The sequence below is a fragment of the Natator depressus genome, chromosome 7, assembly GCF_965152275.1.
Source record: "Natator depressus isolate rNatDep1 chromosome 7, rNatDep2.hap1, whole genome shotgun sequence".
NCBI classification, from domain to species: Eukaryota; Metazoa; Chordata; order Testudines; family Cheloniidae; genus Natator; species Natator depressus.
Genome location: NC_134240.1, coordinates 33,094,232 through 33,109,739, shown reverse-complemented (window position 1 = coordinate 33,109,739; position 15,508 = coordinate 33,094,232). Strand labels below are relative to the sequence as shown.

The following is a 15,508-nucleotide window of genomic DNA, read 5'->3' as shown; positions in this document are numbered from 1 at the left end:
GCAAAAGGGCAGGTCATATGTGTGTCCCCCTGCGCCCAGCCCCGGGGCCAGCACACTCTCCCCTCCCCATGTTACCTGGGGGGGCTTTGTCCTCCCACTGCGCCTGCCCTCTCCACACATTATGCTGCTCTCCCTGCTCCCCAGGAGTCCAGGAGGGGAGCAGGAGGGAGCTGCTTTTAACGCCAGCCCCTCCCGGTCGCTGCTTTGCAGTCCTGCTTGGCAGCTGCCTGAGAGCCTGGCTGGGGAGGAGTTGGCTTCCACTCCCTGCCTGGCTTGGCTGCCAGGGATCCCAGCACCCGAACCCTGGCAGGCAGTGGGAGTCACCTCCCCATCCATGCTCTCTCAGGCAACTGTCACGCAGGGCTGGAGAACAGTGTCTCAGTGGCTGGAAGGGGTAGTCCTGTCCCTTCCACTCCCTGCATCTGATGGCAGCTGGCGGGAGGCATTGTGGGGGACGAGGACGAGCTGATCGGCGGGACCTGGTGCTGGGGGGAGGAGGGGCCTGCCAGTGGATGCTCAGTACCCACTATTTTTTTTTCCTGTGGGTGCTCCAGCCCAGGAGCGCCTATGCTGAAATCTACTCTAAAACCAGCACAACAATTGGACTTTATTGGAGCACACCTAGACTTGTAGAGGCCAAAGCATCATCACCAATGACCAGATTTGTGCACTGACCACTCTCATATCAGTGGTCACAAACAGCCCACGGGTATCAGCACACACCTGCCTTCAACTACTGGGACATATGGCGGCCACCACCTTCGTAGGAAAACACTCTCGATTACACATGTGCTGCCTACAGGGATGGCTGCACTCGGTATACATACCACGAAAGCACAGCCTGAACAAAAGGGCCCAAGCAATATTAATCAGCTTCCTCAATGATGTTTCGATATTGGACATTTGCAGGGCAGCTCCTTGGTCTGCCATACATACTTTTACCAAGCATTATGCTATTAGGGCTGCATCTAGATCAGATGCAAATTTTGGGAAGGCAAGTGCTGCAATTGTTCTTTAAGTAGACTCTGAGCCCTGCCCCTTAACTTGGTTTGTGAGTCCCCTGAGTGAAATACACGTCTGCACCCGCTCAAAGAAGAGTGGTTACCTACCTGGACTGTAACTGTTGTTCTTCGAGATGTGGGTGAAGAGGTGTCTTCCACGCCCCACCCTCTGTCCCCTCTGCATTGGAGTGTTACCATTTAATGTTTGGTGTGAAGGAATAAGGGGGTGTTGGAGCCCTTAAACAGCCTGGGGAGGGACGAAGGGGCCATAGGGCATGAGCACCAACCCATGGTTATGGCTAGGGAAAGTTCTCTGACTTCTGAGTGCTGGGTGCACACACACCTGAGTGGAGTTCATATCTTGCAGAACAACAGTTATAATACAAGAGAGTAACTGTTTGTTTTTTTCCCAGCAGCAGGTAATAGCAGAATGAAGATATTTTTCTAATATAAGACTGAAGGGCATTGAAAACCGGCTGAACAAGGTCCTGGATAATTTACAGGGGGGTAATCCTACCCTGGGTCCCAGAGAGGGATGGGGTAGATGGGATCTGATGTGGGGTGTCTCCATCTCTGATGGAACAATCCACAGGGAATAGTCTGTAGGGACTCCGGTCACATGGGATTCAGTAGACGCTTTCCACCTCTGCTATCTCTGATGACTAAAAGGTGCTCACATACCATGGTCACGAGCATGGAGTTGGTGGGTGGGTGGATATGTATGATGACAGGTGACAGATAGACACAGATCAGTATACAAGGCCTCAAAGAGGGAGCCACAGGGTGAAACTGACTTACTTTTGTGATGCTGCATGTGCCACTGGGCATCAGTCGCTTCCGAGTGACATTTTCAAAGGCTGTTTGAATGGCTGCCATTAGCTCTGGGGTATCTGAAACCTGGACACATTAATAGAATATAGTCACCTGGGGAAAGGTGCTTTGGAATCTTGAGACCTCTCCTTTGAAAAGTTCTCATGCCTCCATGGTTTGCAAGAGGTCTTAAGCTACGTTTATCCTTACAAGCACTACAATAGCACTTCATCTAATGATGATGTTTTCATCCCTCTGCTGGGGGGGAGCAGAATTCTGGGGGGAGCAATGAAGCCCAAGAGTTGCCTCCAAATCCAGAGAACAGAGCAAACAGCAAACTCTCTGCCACCTGCCATGACATCTCTCCAAGAACCGTGGCATCACAACACTAGTATCACAGCATTTCTTCAAATACTAAAAACTTGCTCACAGGGGACAAAAACAACTTGGAAGACTGTATGACAGTGCCATCTGGTGATCTTCCTGAAAACACCATCCTGGCCACCATGGATGTAGAAGCTCTTTACACCAATATTCCACACAAGCTGTCAAGAACAGTATCCCTGATAAGGCTATGGCACACCTGGTGGCTGAGCTTTGTGACTTTGTCCTCACCCACAACCATTTCAGATTTGGGGTCAGTGGCACTCCTATGGGTACCCGCATGGCCCCACAGTATGCCAACATTTTTATGGCTGACTTAGAACAATGCTTTCTCAGTTCTAATCCCCTAGCGTCCCTCCTCTACATGTGCTACATTGATTACATCTTCATCATATGGACCCACAGGAAGGAGGCCCTTGAGGAATTCCACCTGGATTTCAACAATTTCCACCCCACCATCAACCTCAGCCTGAATCAGTCCATACAAGAGATCCACTTCCTGGACACTACAGTGCAAATAAGTGATGGTCATATAAACACCACCCTATACCAGAAACCTACTGACCGCTATACTTACCTACATGCCTCCAGCTTCCATCCAGGACACATCACACGATCCATTGTCTACAGCCAAGCCCTAAGATGCAACCAAATTTGCTCCAATCCCTCAGACAGAGACAAACACCTACAAGATTTTTTGGGGGTGGGTGCGAGGGATAGCTCAGTGGTTTGAGCATTGGCCTGCTAAACCCAGGGTTGTGAGTTCAATCCTTGAGGGGGCCATTTGGGATCTGGGCAAAAAAATTGGGGATTGGTCGTGCTTTGAGCAGGTGGTTGGACTAGATGACCTCCTGAGGTCCCTTCCAACCCTGATATTCTATGATTCTATGATTCTAAGATCTTTATCAAGCTCTCTTAAAATTACAGTACACACCTGAGGAAGTGAGGAAACAGATTGACAGAGCGAGACGGGTACCCAGAAATCACCTACTACAGGATAGGCCCAACAAGGAAAATAACAGAACACCACTGGCCATCACATACAGCCCCCAGCTAAAACTTCTCCAGCACATTATCAATGATCTACAACCTATCCTGGAAAACAATCCCTCACTCTCACAGATCTTGGGAGACAGGCTAGGTCTAGCTTACAGACAGCCCCCCAACCTGAAGCAAATACTCACCAGCAACTACACACCACACCACAGAAACACTAACCCGGGAACAATCCATGTAGCAAACCTTGTTGCCTACTGTCCCCATATCTACTCTAGCGACACCATCAGAGGACCCAACCACATCAGCCACACCATCAGGGGCTCATTCACCTGCATGTCTACTAATGTTATATATGCCATCATGTGCCAGCAATGCCCCTCTGCCATGTAGTTTGGCCAAACCGGACAGTCCCTACGTAAAAGAATAAATGGACACAAATCGGACATCAGGAATGGTAACATACAAGAGCCAGTAGGAGAACACCTCAATCTTCGTGGACATTCCATAACAGATTTTAAAGTAGCTATACTTGAACAAAAAAACTTCAGAAACAGACTTCAAAGAGAAACTGCAGAACTAAAATTCATTTGCAAATTTAACACCATTAAGTTGGGCTTGAATAGGGACTGGGAGTGGCTGGCTCATTACAAAAGCAGCTTTGCCTCTCCTGGAATTGACACCTCATCATCAGTTATTGGGAGTGGACTACATCCACCCTGATTGAATTGGCCCTGTCAACACTGATTCTCCACTTGTGAGGTAACTCCCTTCTCTTCATGTGTCGGTATATAATGCTTGCATCCGTAATTTTCACTCCATGCATCTGAAGAAGTGGTTTTTTACTCATGAAAGCTTATGCCGAAATAAAGCTGTTAGTCTTTAAGGTGCCACCGGACTCCTTGTTGTTTTTGTGGATACAGACTAACACGGCTACCCCCTGTTACTTGAGTGCCATCTGGTGACTCCTCTCATGACATTATTAATATTATAGTAGCCCCGGAAGGCTACCACTTTCATCAGTGTCCAATTCTGTTGGGGGATGCACAGACCCCAGCTGAGATCACGGTATCATTATGCCAGATGCTGCACAGACCCTGACCAAGATTGGGGGCCCTGTCTTGCCAGGAGCTGCCCTGACCCCAAGTGAGACTGGGGCCCCCATTATGTCAGGCCCTGCACAGATGCATAGTGAGATAGAGTGCCTCCCCTGAAAAGCTCACAATCTAAATAGACAAAAGGTGGGAGGGGCAACTGAGGCCCCAAGAGGAGAAGGGACTTGCCCAAGATCACCCAGCAGGTCAGTGGCTGAGCCATAAACAGATCACAGTAGCCCTGAGTTCCAGTTGAGTCAGCACAGCTAGTCACTAGACCATGCTGCCTCTCATGGAGAATTATATCCTAAAAAATCCACCACATATAATAGTTACCTGCAAATTCTGCAGACATTCCCTTCTGAACTGACTGTTAGTGCTGCTGGACACCACGCTGGAAATGGCACCTAGGATGACGGGCAGGGACAGCTTCAACCTCCGCTGGTTCTGGGAAGGGCCAAGAACATTTTACTGCACATTTCCATTCCCATCGACACCTGGCCACCCAGGGACGGATCAGAAAACCAAGGCAGATCCTGTGGTGGGGAAGCTTAGGGGGTCAGAATGGGATGGTCCTACTGAAATTGGCTCAGCACATAGTGGGATCAGCCTGACACCTAGGAAAAGCACCATGCATATAGCGGGTTTATGTCTCTTTCAGATGATGTCATCCGCAGCAGTACAGCATCGCCTAGCACAGCCCTGGAGAACTGGGGCTGGGACTAATCCCAAGAGGACAGCACCCCCTACTGAGGGCCTGGCACTGTTCCATTTAGCACAGCATGCCCTAATGCCACACTGGGCTCAGCACGGACTCCAAAAGGAGAGTGCCCCCTGCGGCTCCCCCACCCTTCTCTCTATAGCACAGTGTCTGCAGCAGCTCACTGACTCAGAAGAGGGAGCAGCTCCTGTTGAGTCACCCACACCACTTCTTGTGGAACCTGAAGTTTTGTGCAGACATTTCCAACCCAAGTCCTAACCAAATCCCATGCTGCTGAGCTGGCAAAATCTCCTGAGAGCACAGTTCACAGGAGTCTGGCTGCAGGATATGTGGTGAAGCCAACTTGACCCAGTAATAAAACAATGAGAACAGAAAAAGCAGGCAAGAGCACAACTCACCCCGGTACAACAGCAGGCTCAGAGAGGATGGAGAGAGGAGCCTGGATAGAAGAGCTGACCCTGTGATCTCAGATCCAGGGGTTCAGTGCTGCCTAATACACATACCAGTACAAGCTCCTACCTTCCCTCTCTTGCTGTGCTCCTCTAGCATTGCGTCAATGACAGCCTGGACTCCGCGCTTCACTGCCTGCTGGCTGTACAGGAGAATCTGGTCCATATGGGATGCAATCATGCGCCGGGCCCCTGAGTCACAACAGTTCGGGGTTCGTTTACATGGGGTTTGGTTTGCTTAGGGAAGAGTCATTTTTAGGCGATGATGATCCAGGGAGTCAAAAAACAGGTCAAAATCCCAAAGGCAAATCAGTTATTATTTATGTTGCAGGGCTGCCCCGAGGATCCAACCAAGACCAGGTCCCCAGTGTGCCAGGTGCTGCACAAATCCTGAGTGAGAGTAGCGCCCTGTCCTTCCAGGTGCTGCACAAACCCCGCAACATCAACAGGGCTCTCTCATGTTCCCTGCAGCATAGTGCCCCCTAGCACTGCACTGGGGTCTGTGCAGCACCCAGCATGCTGGGGACCCCCACCTCCTTCGGAGCCGGTGCAATGTCTGTCATGCCAGGAACCCCCATCTCATCTGGAGCCGATGCAATGCCTGCCATGCCAGGAACCCCCACCTCGGTGAGGTCTGTGCAGCACCAGGCACGCTGGGACACTGATCTCAGTTGGGGTCTGTGCAGCTCTTGGCACAACAGGGGCCCCGATCTTGGTTGCGGCTCTAGGAACTAATCATATACAACACTGCAGTTTTTGTTTCCAGCCTCTAGGGGAAGACAAGCCCAAGATTTGAGCTGGGATGTTACCCTGGAAAACAGTCAAGCGATTTTATACATACAGAAATTGTAAAACGGCTTATCTTGAAACTGGTCTGAGTAGTGGAGAAAGAGGAAGAGCAACAGGGTCTGCTCCCAAGTATCCGGATCATCTTCTTGGCTTCCACCTTCCCAGTGAAGTTTATATCTGACGTCTGGGCTCACTCGATCTGGGGGGCAATGGAACATCAAGCAGCATTTTTATACAAAGAGACACAGCCAGTGCTGCCATCTTTAATCAAGCAAACGGCTTCATGATATTGGTGCAGTGCTGCTGCTAGGATGGCGCTCAGCACCCACGACTTCCCACAGCTCAGATCCCACTTAGGCTGCACTGTGGTAGTGCCAGTTCTGCTAGGCGCTGTCCAAACGTAACAAAGAGACTGTTCCCTGACTCAAAGAGCTTGCACTCAACAGCCAGGTCTACATCCAGCCTTCTTCCTGCTATAAGCAATGCCAGGGGGTGATTTTTTTAACTGATCTAGTTTTAGTGGGACAGTTCCTAGTGTGGATGCAGTTATACCAGGATAAAGGTGCCTTATCCTGGTACAGCTTAGGGAATAACTATACTGGCCGAAAGCACATTAATCCCAGTATAATTGTGTCTACACTAGGGGGCTGCACCACCTTAACTACCCAGGCACAGCACAACTTGGGTGAGCAGATAAAGCCTTGATGTTAGATCATAGCCACCGGCAGAATTAAACCAAGAGACAGGAAGAGCAAAGAGAAGCAATGAAATGCTTGCAATCTGCACACTCAGCAGCACTCCCAGCTCACCAGCTGCACAGCCCCTGGGGAATGTTTTGCAGTGCACAGCAAATGGGAGCTAATAGGGGTGGAAGGACAGCAAGGTGGCTTTGAGGATGTTCGCAGGCAGCTCTCACCATGCATGAAGGGGCAGCATGGGGGAAAGCGCAAAGGTGCATGCTGGGAAATGTTTCAAATGGGCGACAGAGAATGGCATGGTTTGTTCCGTATTTTAGGGGAGAAGCATTCAGGAAAATCTTGCCCTCATTTAGGTACCTAAAAGAACTTTGGGATCCTGCTGCCACAGGGCTTCTCAGTGCCACAAAATGGCATGATGGAGAAAGAAGGGGCTCTAATAATGACCACTGGGTATTACTGCTACTTAATAGCATGATAGTGCTACCTAGAGGCACCATTTACGATCCTGGCCCCATCGTGCTGGTGTTTCAGAGACCTGGACTGAGATCGTGGCCCCTGCCAGGCCAGACCCTGCACAGACACACAAGAGAGTCCATGCTCCAAAAAGGGGGAGGAGAAACAGAGCCACCAGGAGGAAAGGGACTTGCCCAAGGTTAGTATCAGGAGACAGAATAGAAGCCATGAGTCCTGAGTCCCATTCTTGTGCCTGCCTGTCTAGCCCCCAGCTTCGCTCCACAGCCCTGTCCCGAGGGTATGTCTACCACAGAAAAAGCCCATCTCGGAGCCCAGGTCAACTGACTTGAGCTTGAGGCAAGGGGACAAAACTAGCAGTGTAGACCAGGGGTTCTCAAACTTCATTGCACTGTGACTCCCTTCTGATAACAAAGTTACTACATGACCCCGGGTGGGGGCAGATCACAAGCCACACCACCCCAAGTGGGGGGAGATGGGGCCACAGCCTGAGCCTCGCTGCCCAGGGTGGGGGTGAAGCTTAGGCTTCAGCTTCAGCCAGGGGTTCCAGCAAGTCTAATGCTGGCCCTGGCAACCCCATTAAAATGGAGTCGTGACTCACAGTTTGAGAACCGCTGGTGTAGACAATTGGGCTCGGGTTGGAGTCCAGGCTCTGAGACCCACCCCCACCACCGGGTTTCACAGCCTGATCTCCAGCCCAAGCCTGAACACCTGCACTGCTATATTTAGCCCTGTAGTTGACAGAGGCTCTGAGACTTGCTGCCGCAGGGTTTTTTGCGGTGTAGACATACCTTTCCTCTCTTCTCTGTCTTTACCACTGGCCACCCTGCCAAATTGACACAACAGGATTGGAGTGATGTGGGTCAGATTTTGCCACAAAATTGCCAGTTCAAGTCTGAGTGCATCCTTTGTGACAAATCAGTGGATTTTCAGATGCTTGTGCTGTTGGCTACAGACAAATTCTGATTTGTCTTGAGATCTGAGCCAGCCAATATGGGAAGCTCTAAATACGCATCTGTGCAGCACCCATCACAATGGGCTCTAATCTTATTTGGGATCTGTGCAGCACCCAGGACAACAGGGCCCCGATCTTGGCTGGGGACTGTTGAGCACTCAGCACAATGGGGGCCTGATCTTGGTTAGGGATCTTTAGAATCTGAGAAGGCTGTGAGCTCTACACAATTGCCTTTGAGAATGACAGCACCTTCTTCCTGCCTTGGATCTGAGTCCAATGTTGTACTATAGCTGTATTTCTCCCATTCTGCTAAGTTCGATGGGTCATTGAAAAACAAAGATGATTTCCCCTTTGCATAGAATGATATGGGCAGACCCGCCGGGTCGTAAAAAAATATGTATTGTTGGCTAAGGAAGAAACCACTGTGAGGCTTAAAGCAAAGCAATTTGAGCACAACAAACACCTTTCCCTCTCCCTTGTAAAGACGTGTATTTACCCTCTGATCTTTCAGTCCTAGCGTTCTTAGGCACTGCAGGGTACAGCAATTTCCAGGAGCAGTGTGATATTGGAGACCTGCTGGCCCTTTACTATAGTGGATGTTAAGGCCCAACGGACCATTCTTACTTCCTTATCTTGCCTGCTGCACAGCACATGAGAGTTTCACCCAGCACATTTTCTCTGTGTCAGTTTTTTCGGGATGGTCTAACCCTGAGGGGTGCTGGATCCACACCTCAGTGCCTCTCAGAATCAATGAGAGCCCCACAAGAGCTAAAACTAACTCCTTTGTTCACTGTGACCAGTGAAAATTGCAGTAGGATGAGATGGCTCGTGAGCCTATCTGAGAGGAAGAACACTGCAGTGGAGAGGGTGCTAACATGAGACTCGGGAAACCCAGGTTCAAGTCCTTGCTCTGTCACAGATGCACTGGGTGACCTTGGCAAGTCACTTGGCCTCTCTGTGCCTTAGTTCTCCAGCTGTACAAAGGGAATAATAGCACTGCCCTGCCTCCTGGGGGATTGGAAGGATAAATATAGTAAAAGTACCAGGTGCTCAGACACTACAGTGGTGGGGGCCAGATACGCATCTTGGACAAATACAAAGGCCCGAAGCTCAGCACACAGTTGCAGGCTAAACTGCTTTCTGCTATGGTGGCTCCTGATGAAGCGACTCCTATGTTTCAAGCATCCCTTCCAGGTGCAATTCACCTCTGTGCAGCAGGCCCATGGCCCCCTGAGGCCCTGGTCAGTCCCATGTGGAAATATTTCTTCTTGTAAAGGATATGGAGACAGCAACTATCTTAGCAGGCTGATTGGGATACAGCTTCAGGCAGGGACACAGTGCAGCAGCCGGCGTGACTTCCAGCTCCCCGGTGAAGCCAGTTTCAGCCACTTTGCGGGGAATCAGGAGGCTGATAGCCCTGCCCAGCACAGGGTGGATTTTGTCACAAAGGAAGTTAGCGCCACAGGACATCAAGCTGTCCACAACCCTATGTGGGAGAGAAATAAACAAAAGGAAATAAGAACAGAGGCACTGCTGCAACAGATCAGACCGATGGCCCATCTACTCTTGTATCTGGTCTCTAGCCCTCACAGGCCAGGAGCAATGATCCAGCTGTTATTACTTATTTTACACTAACACCTGTAGTGCCAAGTACTGTGCAGGTTCCTATACCAAGACACCTCATCACACTGGGTGCTGCACAGATCCTGACTGAGATTGGCAGGTTCTGTATAGTACCTGGCATAATAGGGCCCATATATCAGGTGGGATCTGTGCACTGCCCAGCAGAACTGGCTTCCAATCTAAGTTGGGGTGTGTACAGCATCCGGCACAAGGGGAGGCCCCAATCTCAGGCAGGGTCTGTGCAGCACCTGGCACAAGTGGGGGGGCCCGATTTCATTTGGGCCTCTGGAGTGATACTGCAACACAAATAACTGCCATCTGAGCTACATCCTCTCTTAGGAAAATGGATTGCGACAGCAAGACACCTCCTGTCCCTACAGGCAGAACAGTGCACACTCCTTAAAAGGCACTTGCCCTATAATGTGACTCCAACCTGGCTGCTTTCACAGGATGTAGTGCTCCACTACAGTCCCTGCAGGCAGGGAGGCAACTGCTTCCCGTACCTACACAGTTTGTCCAGAGCACGCAGAGCTCTGGATTGGGCACAGACAGGTCTGGAGCTCTGAGTATAAAACCACTGACACCCATGAGCCCTTAGATGACAGTAGGCCTCACATGGGTAAAGCTAAACATGTGCAGCATTAAGAGCTGCCCGCAGGAAGCCATTCATAATCATAACAACAACTTTATTGAACTCATAAGCCAACGAACAATGCAACAGATGCTATTATACATACATAGCACTAGGTGGCAAATTTTATGTACTGTCAAAAGAAAAGGAGTACTTGTGGCACCTTAGAGACTAACCAATTTATTTGAGCATAAGCATCCGATGAAGTGAGCTGTAGCTCACGAAAGCTTATGCTCAAATAAATTGGTGAGTCTCTAAGGTGCCACAAGTACTCCTTTTCTTTTTGCGAATACAGACTAACATGGCTGCTACTCAGAAACCTGTCTTTATGTACTGTGACATGGTCGGGCCAGATGGCTATAGGAGAGTAATTTTTTTTTTCCAACCAAACCAGGTTTTTATTGTATACCTGCCACATTCAACTACAAAGACCAGAACTGGTCCAGAACGGCAAAGCTCAGGGCTACCACCCGTACAGATGAGACCTTCATTCTTAAGATGGAAAACTCTTGGAGAAGCTAGTAGAAGGCAGATGTATAAGCCCCAGGCTAAGTAGGTCCCTTTTCCCTGAGTAAAGTAACAGTAATTCTGGAGACAATTAAGACAGGCTGATTAGAACACCTGCAGCCAATCAAGAAGCTACTAGAATCAATTAAGGCAGGCTAATCAGGGCACCTGGGTTTTAAAAAGGAGCTCACTTCAGTTTGTGGTGTGCGTGTGAGGAGCTGGGAGCAAGAGGCACTAGGAGCTGAGAGTGAGAATGCGGACTGTTGGAGGACTGAGGTGTACAAGCATTATCAGACACCAGGAGGCAGGTTAAAGAAGGGTGTTGAGGAGGAGGTTAAAGAAGGCGTTGGGAGGAGGCCATGGGGAAGTAGCCCAGGGAGTTGTAGCTGTCGCACAGCTGTTCCAGGAGGCACTCTAGACAGCTGCATTCCACAGGGCCCTGGGCTGGAACCCGGAGTAGAGGGCAGGCCCGGGTTCCCCCCAAATCCTCCCAACTCCTGGTCAGACACAGGAGGAGTCGACCTGGACTGTGAATTCAGAAAAACGGCCAAGCTGAGGGCTGCCGTGAAGCTCCAAAGCGAGCAAATCCGCCAATAAGTGCAAGACCCACCAAGGTAGAGCAGGAACTTTGTCACAGTACAATATGTACCAACTAGACATTAGCACTTGGTTGAAAAATTTTTGATGGAATCGTTTTCTGTCAAAATGCAGTTTAGCTGAAATCAAAATGTTTTGTGGCAGCATATCAATTTCAATGACATTTTTATGGGATTCTCGTTTTTTTCCAACAACACATTTCATTTTGATACAGTAAAAATGTATAATTTTGACTTTGTCATTTTGATTAATTTTGTTCCACTATTGTATTAAAATATTAAATATATTAAATTAATATTTTAAAATAATAAAGAAGTCTAAATGAAATTAATCAAAGTCAAAATGACATACCTTATCAGAATGAAACATTCTGACATTATAAAATGATGCAATTTGACATGATCCAAACAGAACTTGCTGATGGTCCTGAATCAGAAGTTTTCGTTCATGGGAAGTTATAACATTTTGGCTTCTCATCTGGATTTGGAATGAGTCGTGTGTGTGCCGTCCCCCCCCCCCCCCCCCCCGAAATGTCAGCATTTCCAGTGAAACAAAAATTCTGGGTTCTGACCAGGTCTCTTCCTGTGTGCACACACATATGCATGTTACAGAAGTTGTGTATAAAAAGAAATATGTATAAGTGTTTATAGGATGGGGCCCCAGCAGTCAGCAAAGCACTTAAGCAAGTGCTTAACTATAAATCTGTGCCTAAATCCCATTGACCGCAATAGGACTTAAGCATATATTTAAGTACTTTGCTGAATTGGGGCCTTCCAAGGGAGTGCATTACCTTAGAAGCTGGCTAGATGGGGCTAGAGCATAGTGGGTGTAGAATAAACGGTTACTAACCTTCTGTAACTGTTGTTCTTCGAAAGGTGTTGCACATGTCCATTCCACTGTAGGTGTGCGTGTGCCCAAAGCACAGTCACCAGAAATGTTTTCCCACAGTGGTACCCATTGGGGAGGCTCAAGCAACCTCTACTGCAGCGCGCTTATAGCACCGGTATAGCGTGCCCAGATGACCCACAGCTGTTCTGCAATCAGTGTGTCGATGAACTCTGATCCCTCGACCTATTCAACTGCTTGTGAGTCACCTAGAGTGGAATACATATGTGCAATCACTGGAAGAAGGAAAGACGGTTACTAACCTTCTGTAACTGTTGTTCTTTGAGATTCTGTGGCCTGCGTTGTGCAGGAGGTCGGACTAGATGATCATAACGGTCCCTTCTGATCTTAGTATCTATGAATCTATGTGTTGCACGTGTCCATTCCCTGACCCGCCCTCCTACCCCTCAGTTACTTCTTTCCAGAAAACTCTGATGTAGAGGGGTAGGAGGGCGGGTCAGGGAATGGACACGTGCAACACATAGATTCATAGATACTAAGATCAGAAGGGACCGTTATGATCATCTAGTCCGACCTCCTGCACAACGCAGGCCACAGAATCTCAAAGAACAACAGTTACAGAAGGTTAGTAACCGTCTTTCCTTCTTCCAGTGATTGCACATATGTATTCCACTCTAGGTGACTCACAAGCAGTTGAATAGGTCGAGGGATCAGAGTTCATCGACACACTGATTGCAGAACAGCTCGACCAAATTTGGGATAATCTCTGGACTGTTGAATGACGGTGTAGTGGAAGGAGAATGTGTGCACCAGTAACCAGGTTGCTGCTTTACAAATGTAGTGAATAGGGAGGGATCTGCGCTAGGAATGCTGCTGAGGATGCTTGCAATCTTGTGGAATGAGCAGTCAGGTTAGCTGGTGGCGAAACACCTGCTTGATTGTAATAAGTATGAATACATTAAGTGATCCATGACAAAATTGTCTGTGAAGAGATTGGGAGACCCTTCACCCTGTCAGCTACAGTTACGAACAGTTAGGTGGACTTTCAGAATGGTTTAATCCTGTATATGTAGAAAGCTAGGGCTTGTCTAACATCCAATGAGTGAAGGCATTGTTCATTCCTATTTGCATATGGCTTTGGGTAAAAGACAGGTAGGTAGATTGCTATGAATTGCAAAAACACTTCTGGGAGGAAACTGGGGTGAAGACATAAATGCACCTTATCTTTAAAGAAGACTGTGTACGGAAGCTCTGATATGAGGGCATGGAGCTCTGAGACCCTTCTGGCCAAAGTGATAGCCACTAAGAAAACTACTTTCCAGGCGAGGTATAATAAGGAGCATGTTGCCAAAGGTTAAAATGGTGGTCCCATAAGCTTTGAATAGACTACGTTCAGGTCTCAGGGAGGAACGGGCTCTCTTACTTGAGGGTATAATCTTTCTGTGCCTTTGAAGAATCAGATATACATGTCATTGGAAAAAAGGACCGGTTATCCACCCAAGGGTGGAAAACTGATATTGATGCAAGGTGAACCTTAATAGAGGATTGCTAAGTCTTGTTGTTTCAGGTGCAATAGATATTCAAGTATTTCTTGTAAGGATGACTGCATGGTGAGACTCTGCATTGGAATGCCCAGAGAGAGAACCACTTCCACTTTAAAAGGTAAGTAGCCCTGGTGGAGGGCTTTCTATTACAGAACCTGACAAACTTGCTCTGAGCAAGTCTGCTCTCTGGGATTTAGACATGGAGCTTCCAAGCTGTTAGTTGAAGGGAGCTCAGGTTTAGGTGGAGCAGCCAACCGTGGTCCTGAGAGATGAGGTCCGGGTGTAAAAGAAGCGGGATTGGAATAGACACTGAGAGGCCTAAGAGAACCAGTGTTGGTGGGGCCATGCTGGGGCTATCAGAACAACAAGGGCCTGGTCCCACTTGATCTTTAGCAGTACTCTGTGCACAAGAGGGATGGGGGGAAAGTGTAGTAAAGATGTCCCATGCATGGTAGCAGAAAGGCATCCATGATAGAACCCGGTCTGTGGCCTGGGAGGGAGCAGAATTGGTGATACTTCCTGTTGTACTTAGTTGCAAATAGGTCTATCTGGGGAGTCCCCCAATGCCGGAAAACATCTCTCGCCACATGCAGGTGAAGGGACCACTCGTGACTGGCGAGAGACCTGCTGAGGTGATCTGCCAGCTTGTTTTTTGTTCCTGGAAGGTAATAGGCCTCAAGGTTGATTGAGTGGGCTGTGCAAAACTCCCGATAGCTGAGTCACTTCTTGACAAAGGGAAGAGCGAGCTCCTCCTTGCCTGTTGAGATAAAACATGGTTACAGTTTTGTCTGTGAGAACAAACAAGTTTCTGCCCATAATGTGGAGCAGGAAGGCCCGACATGCTAGGCGAACCACTCTGAGTTCCCTGACATTGCTGTGGAGTGAAAGTTCCTCCGGAGATCAAAGGCCTTGAGTTCTGAGGGGCCCCAGGTGAGATCCCCACCCTAGTGCTGATGCCTCTAAGACCAAATTGTCATTGACGGTTGAGAGGTGTCAAGGCTGAATCCCTACTCTGTCACTCTGAGTACAGAAGGTGGGGGCCTGCAAGGATTTTAAAAATTAATACTTGCCACTCCAGGCTGGTATTAAACTCCCAAGGTCACAGCTTCTCTGACCTTGGATGGGTAGATGCTGCCACAACCCAAGTGCAAAAATCCCTTTGGACTCAGGAAGGCACACTTGGGAATTCCTCCCTGTGGGGTACCCTCAAGCCCTTTCACCCCACTCCGGGGAAGAGCTGAGAAAGAAAGCAAAGGAAATTAGCCTTGCTATCAGCTAATCAAACAACATGCACAAACCTCTTAGGACACCCAAAATCCAATTATGTTCTTAAAAAAGGTAAATTTTATTAAAAACAAAAAGGAAGAAAATACATCTGGAACTTAGGCTTTT

The 15,508-nt window shown here is 48.7% G+C and overlaps 1 protein-coding gene across 1 annotated transcript in view; it reads right to left on the bottom strand.

Annotated features, from left to right (window-relative positions):
* Positions 1-15,508, bottom strand: part of TOP6BL (TOP6B like initiator of meiotic double strand breaks) — a 53,425-nt gene that overhangs the window by 13,768 nt on the left and 24,149 nt on the right. The window contains exons 8-13 of the mRNA XM_074958062.1: positions 9,650-9,854; positions 8,618-8,765; positions 6,297-6,443; positions 5,526-5,647; positions 4,622-4,732; positions 1,800-1,898 (exon numbers count right to left, since the gene is read on the bottom strand). Of these exons, the coding sequence (XP_074814163.1) occupies positions 1,800-1,898; positions 4,622-4,732; positions 5,526-5,647; positions 6,297-6,443; positions 8,618-8,765; positions 9,650-9,854 (832 nt within the window). The remainder of the gene's footprint in view (positions 1-1,799; positions 1,899-4,621; positions 4,733-5,525; positions 5,648-6,296; positions 6,444-8,617; positions 8,766-9,649; positions 9,855-15,508) is intronic.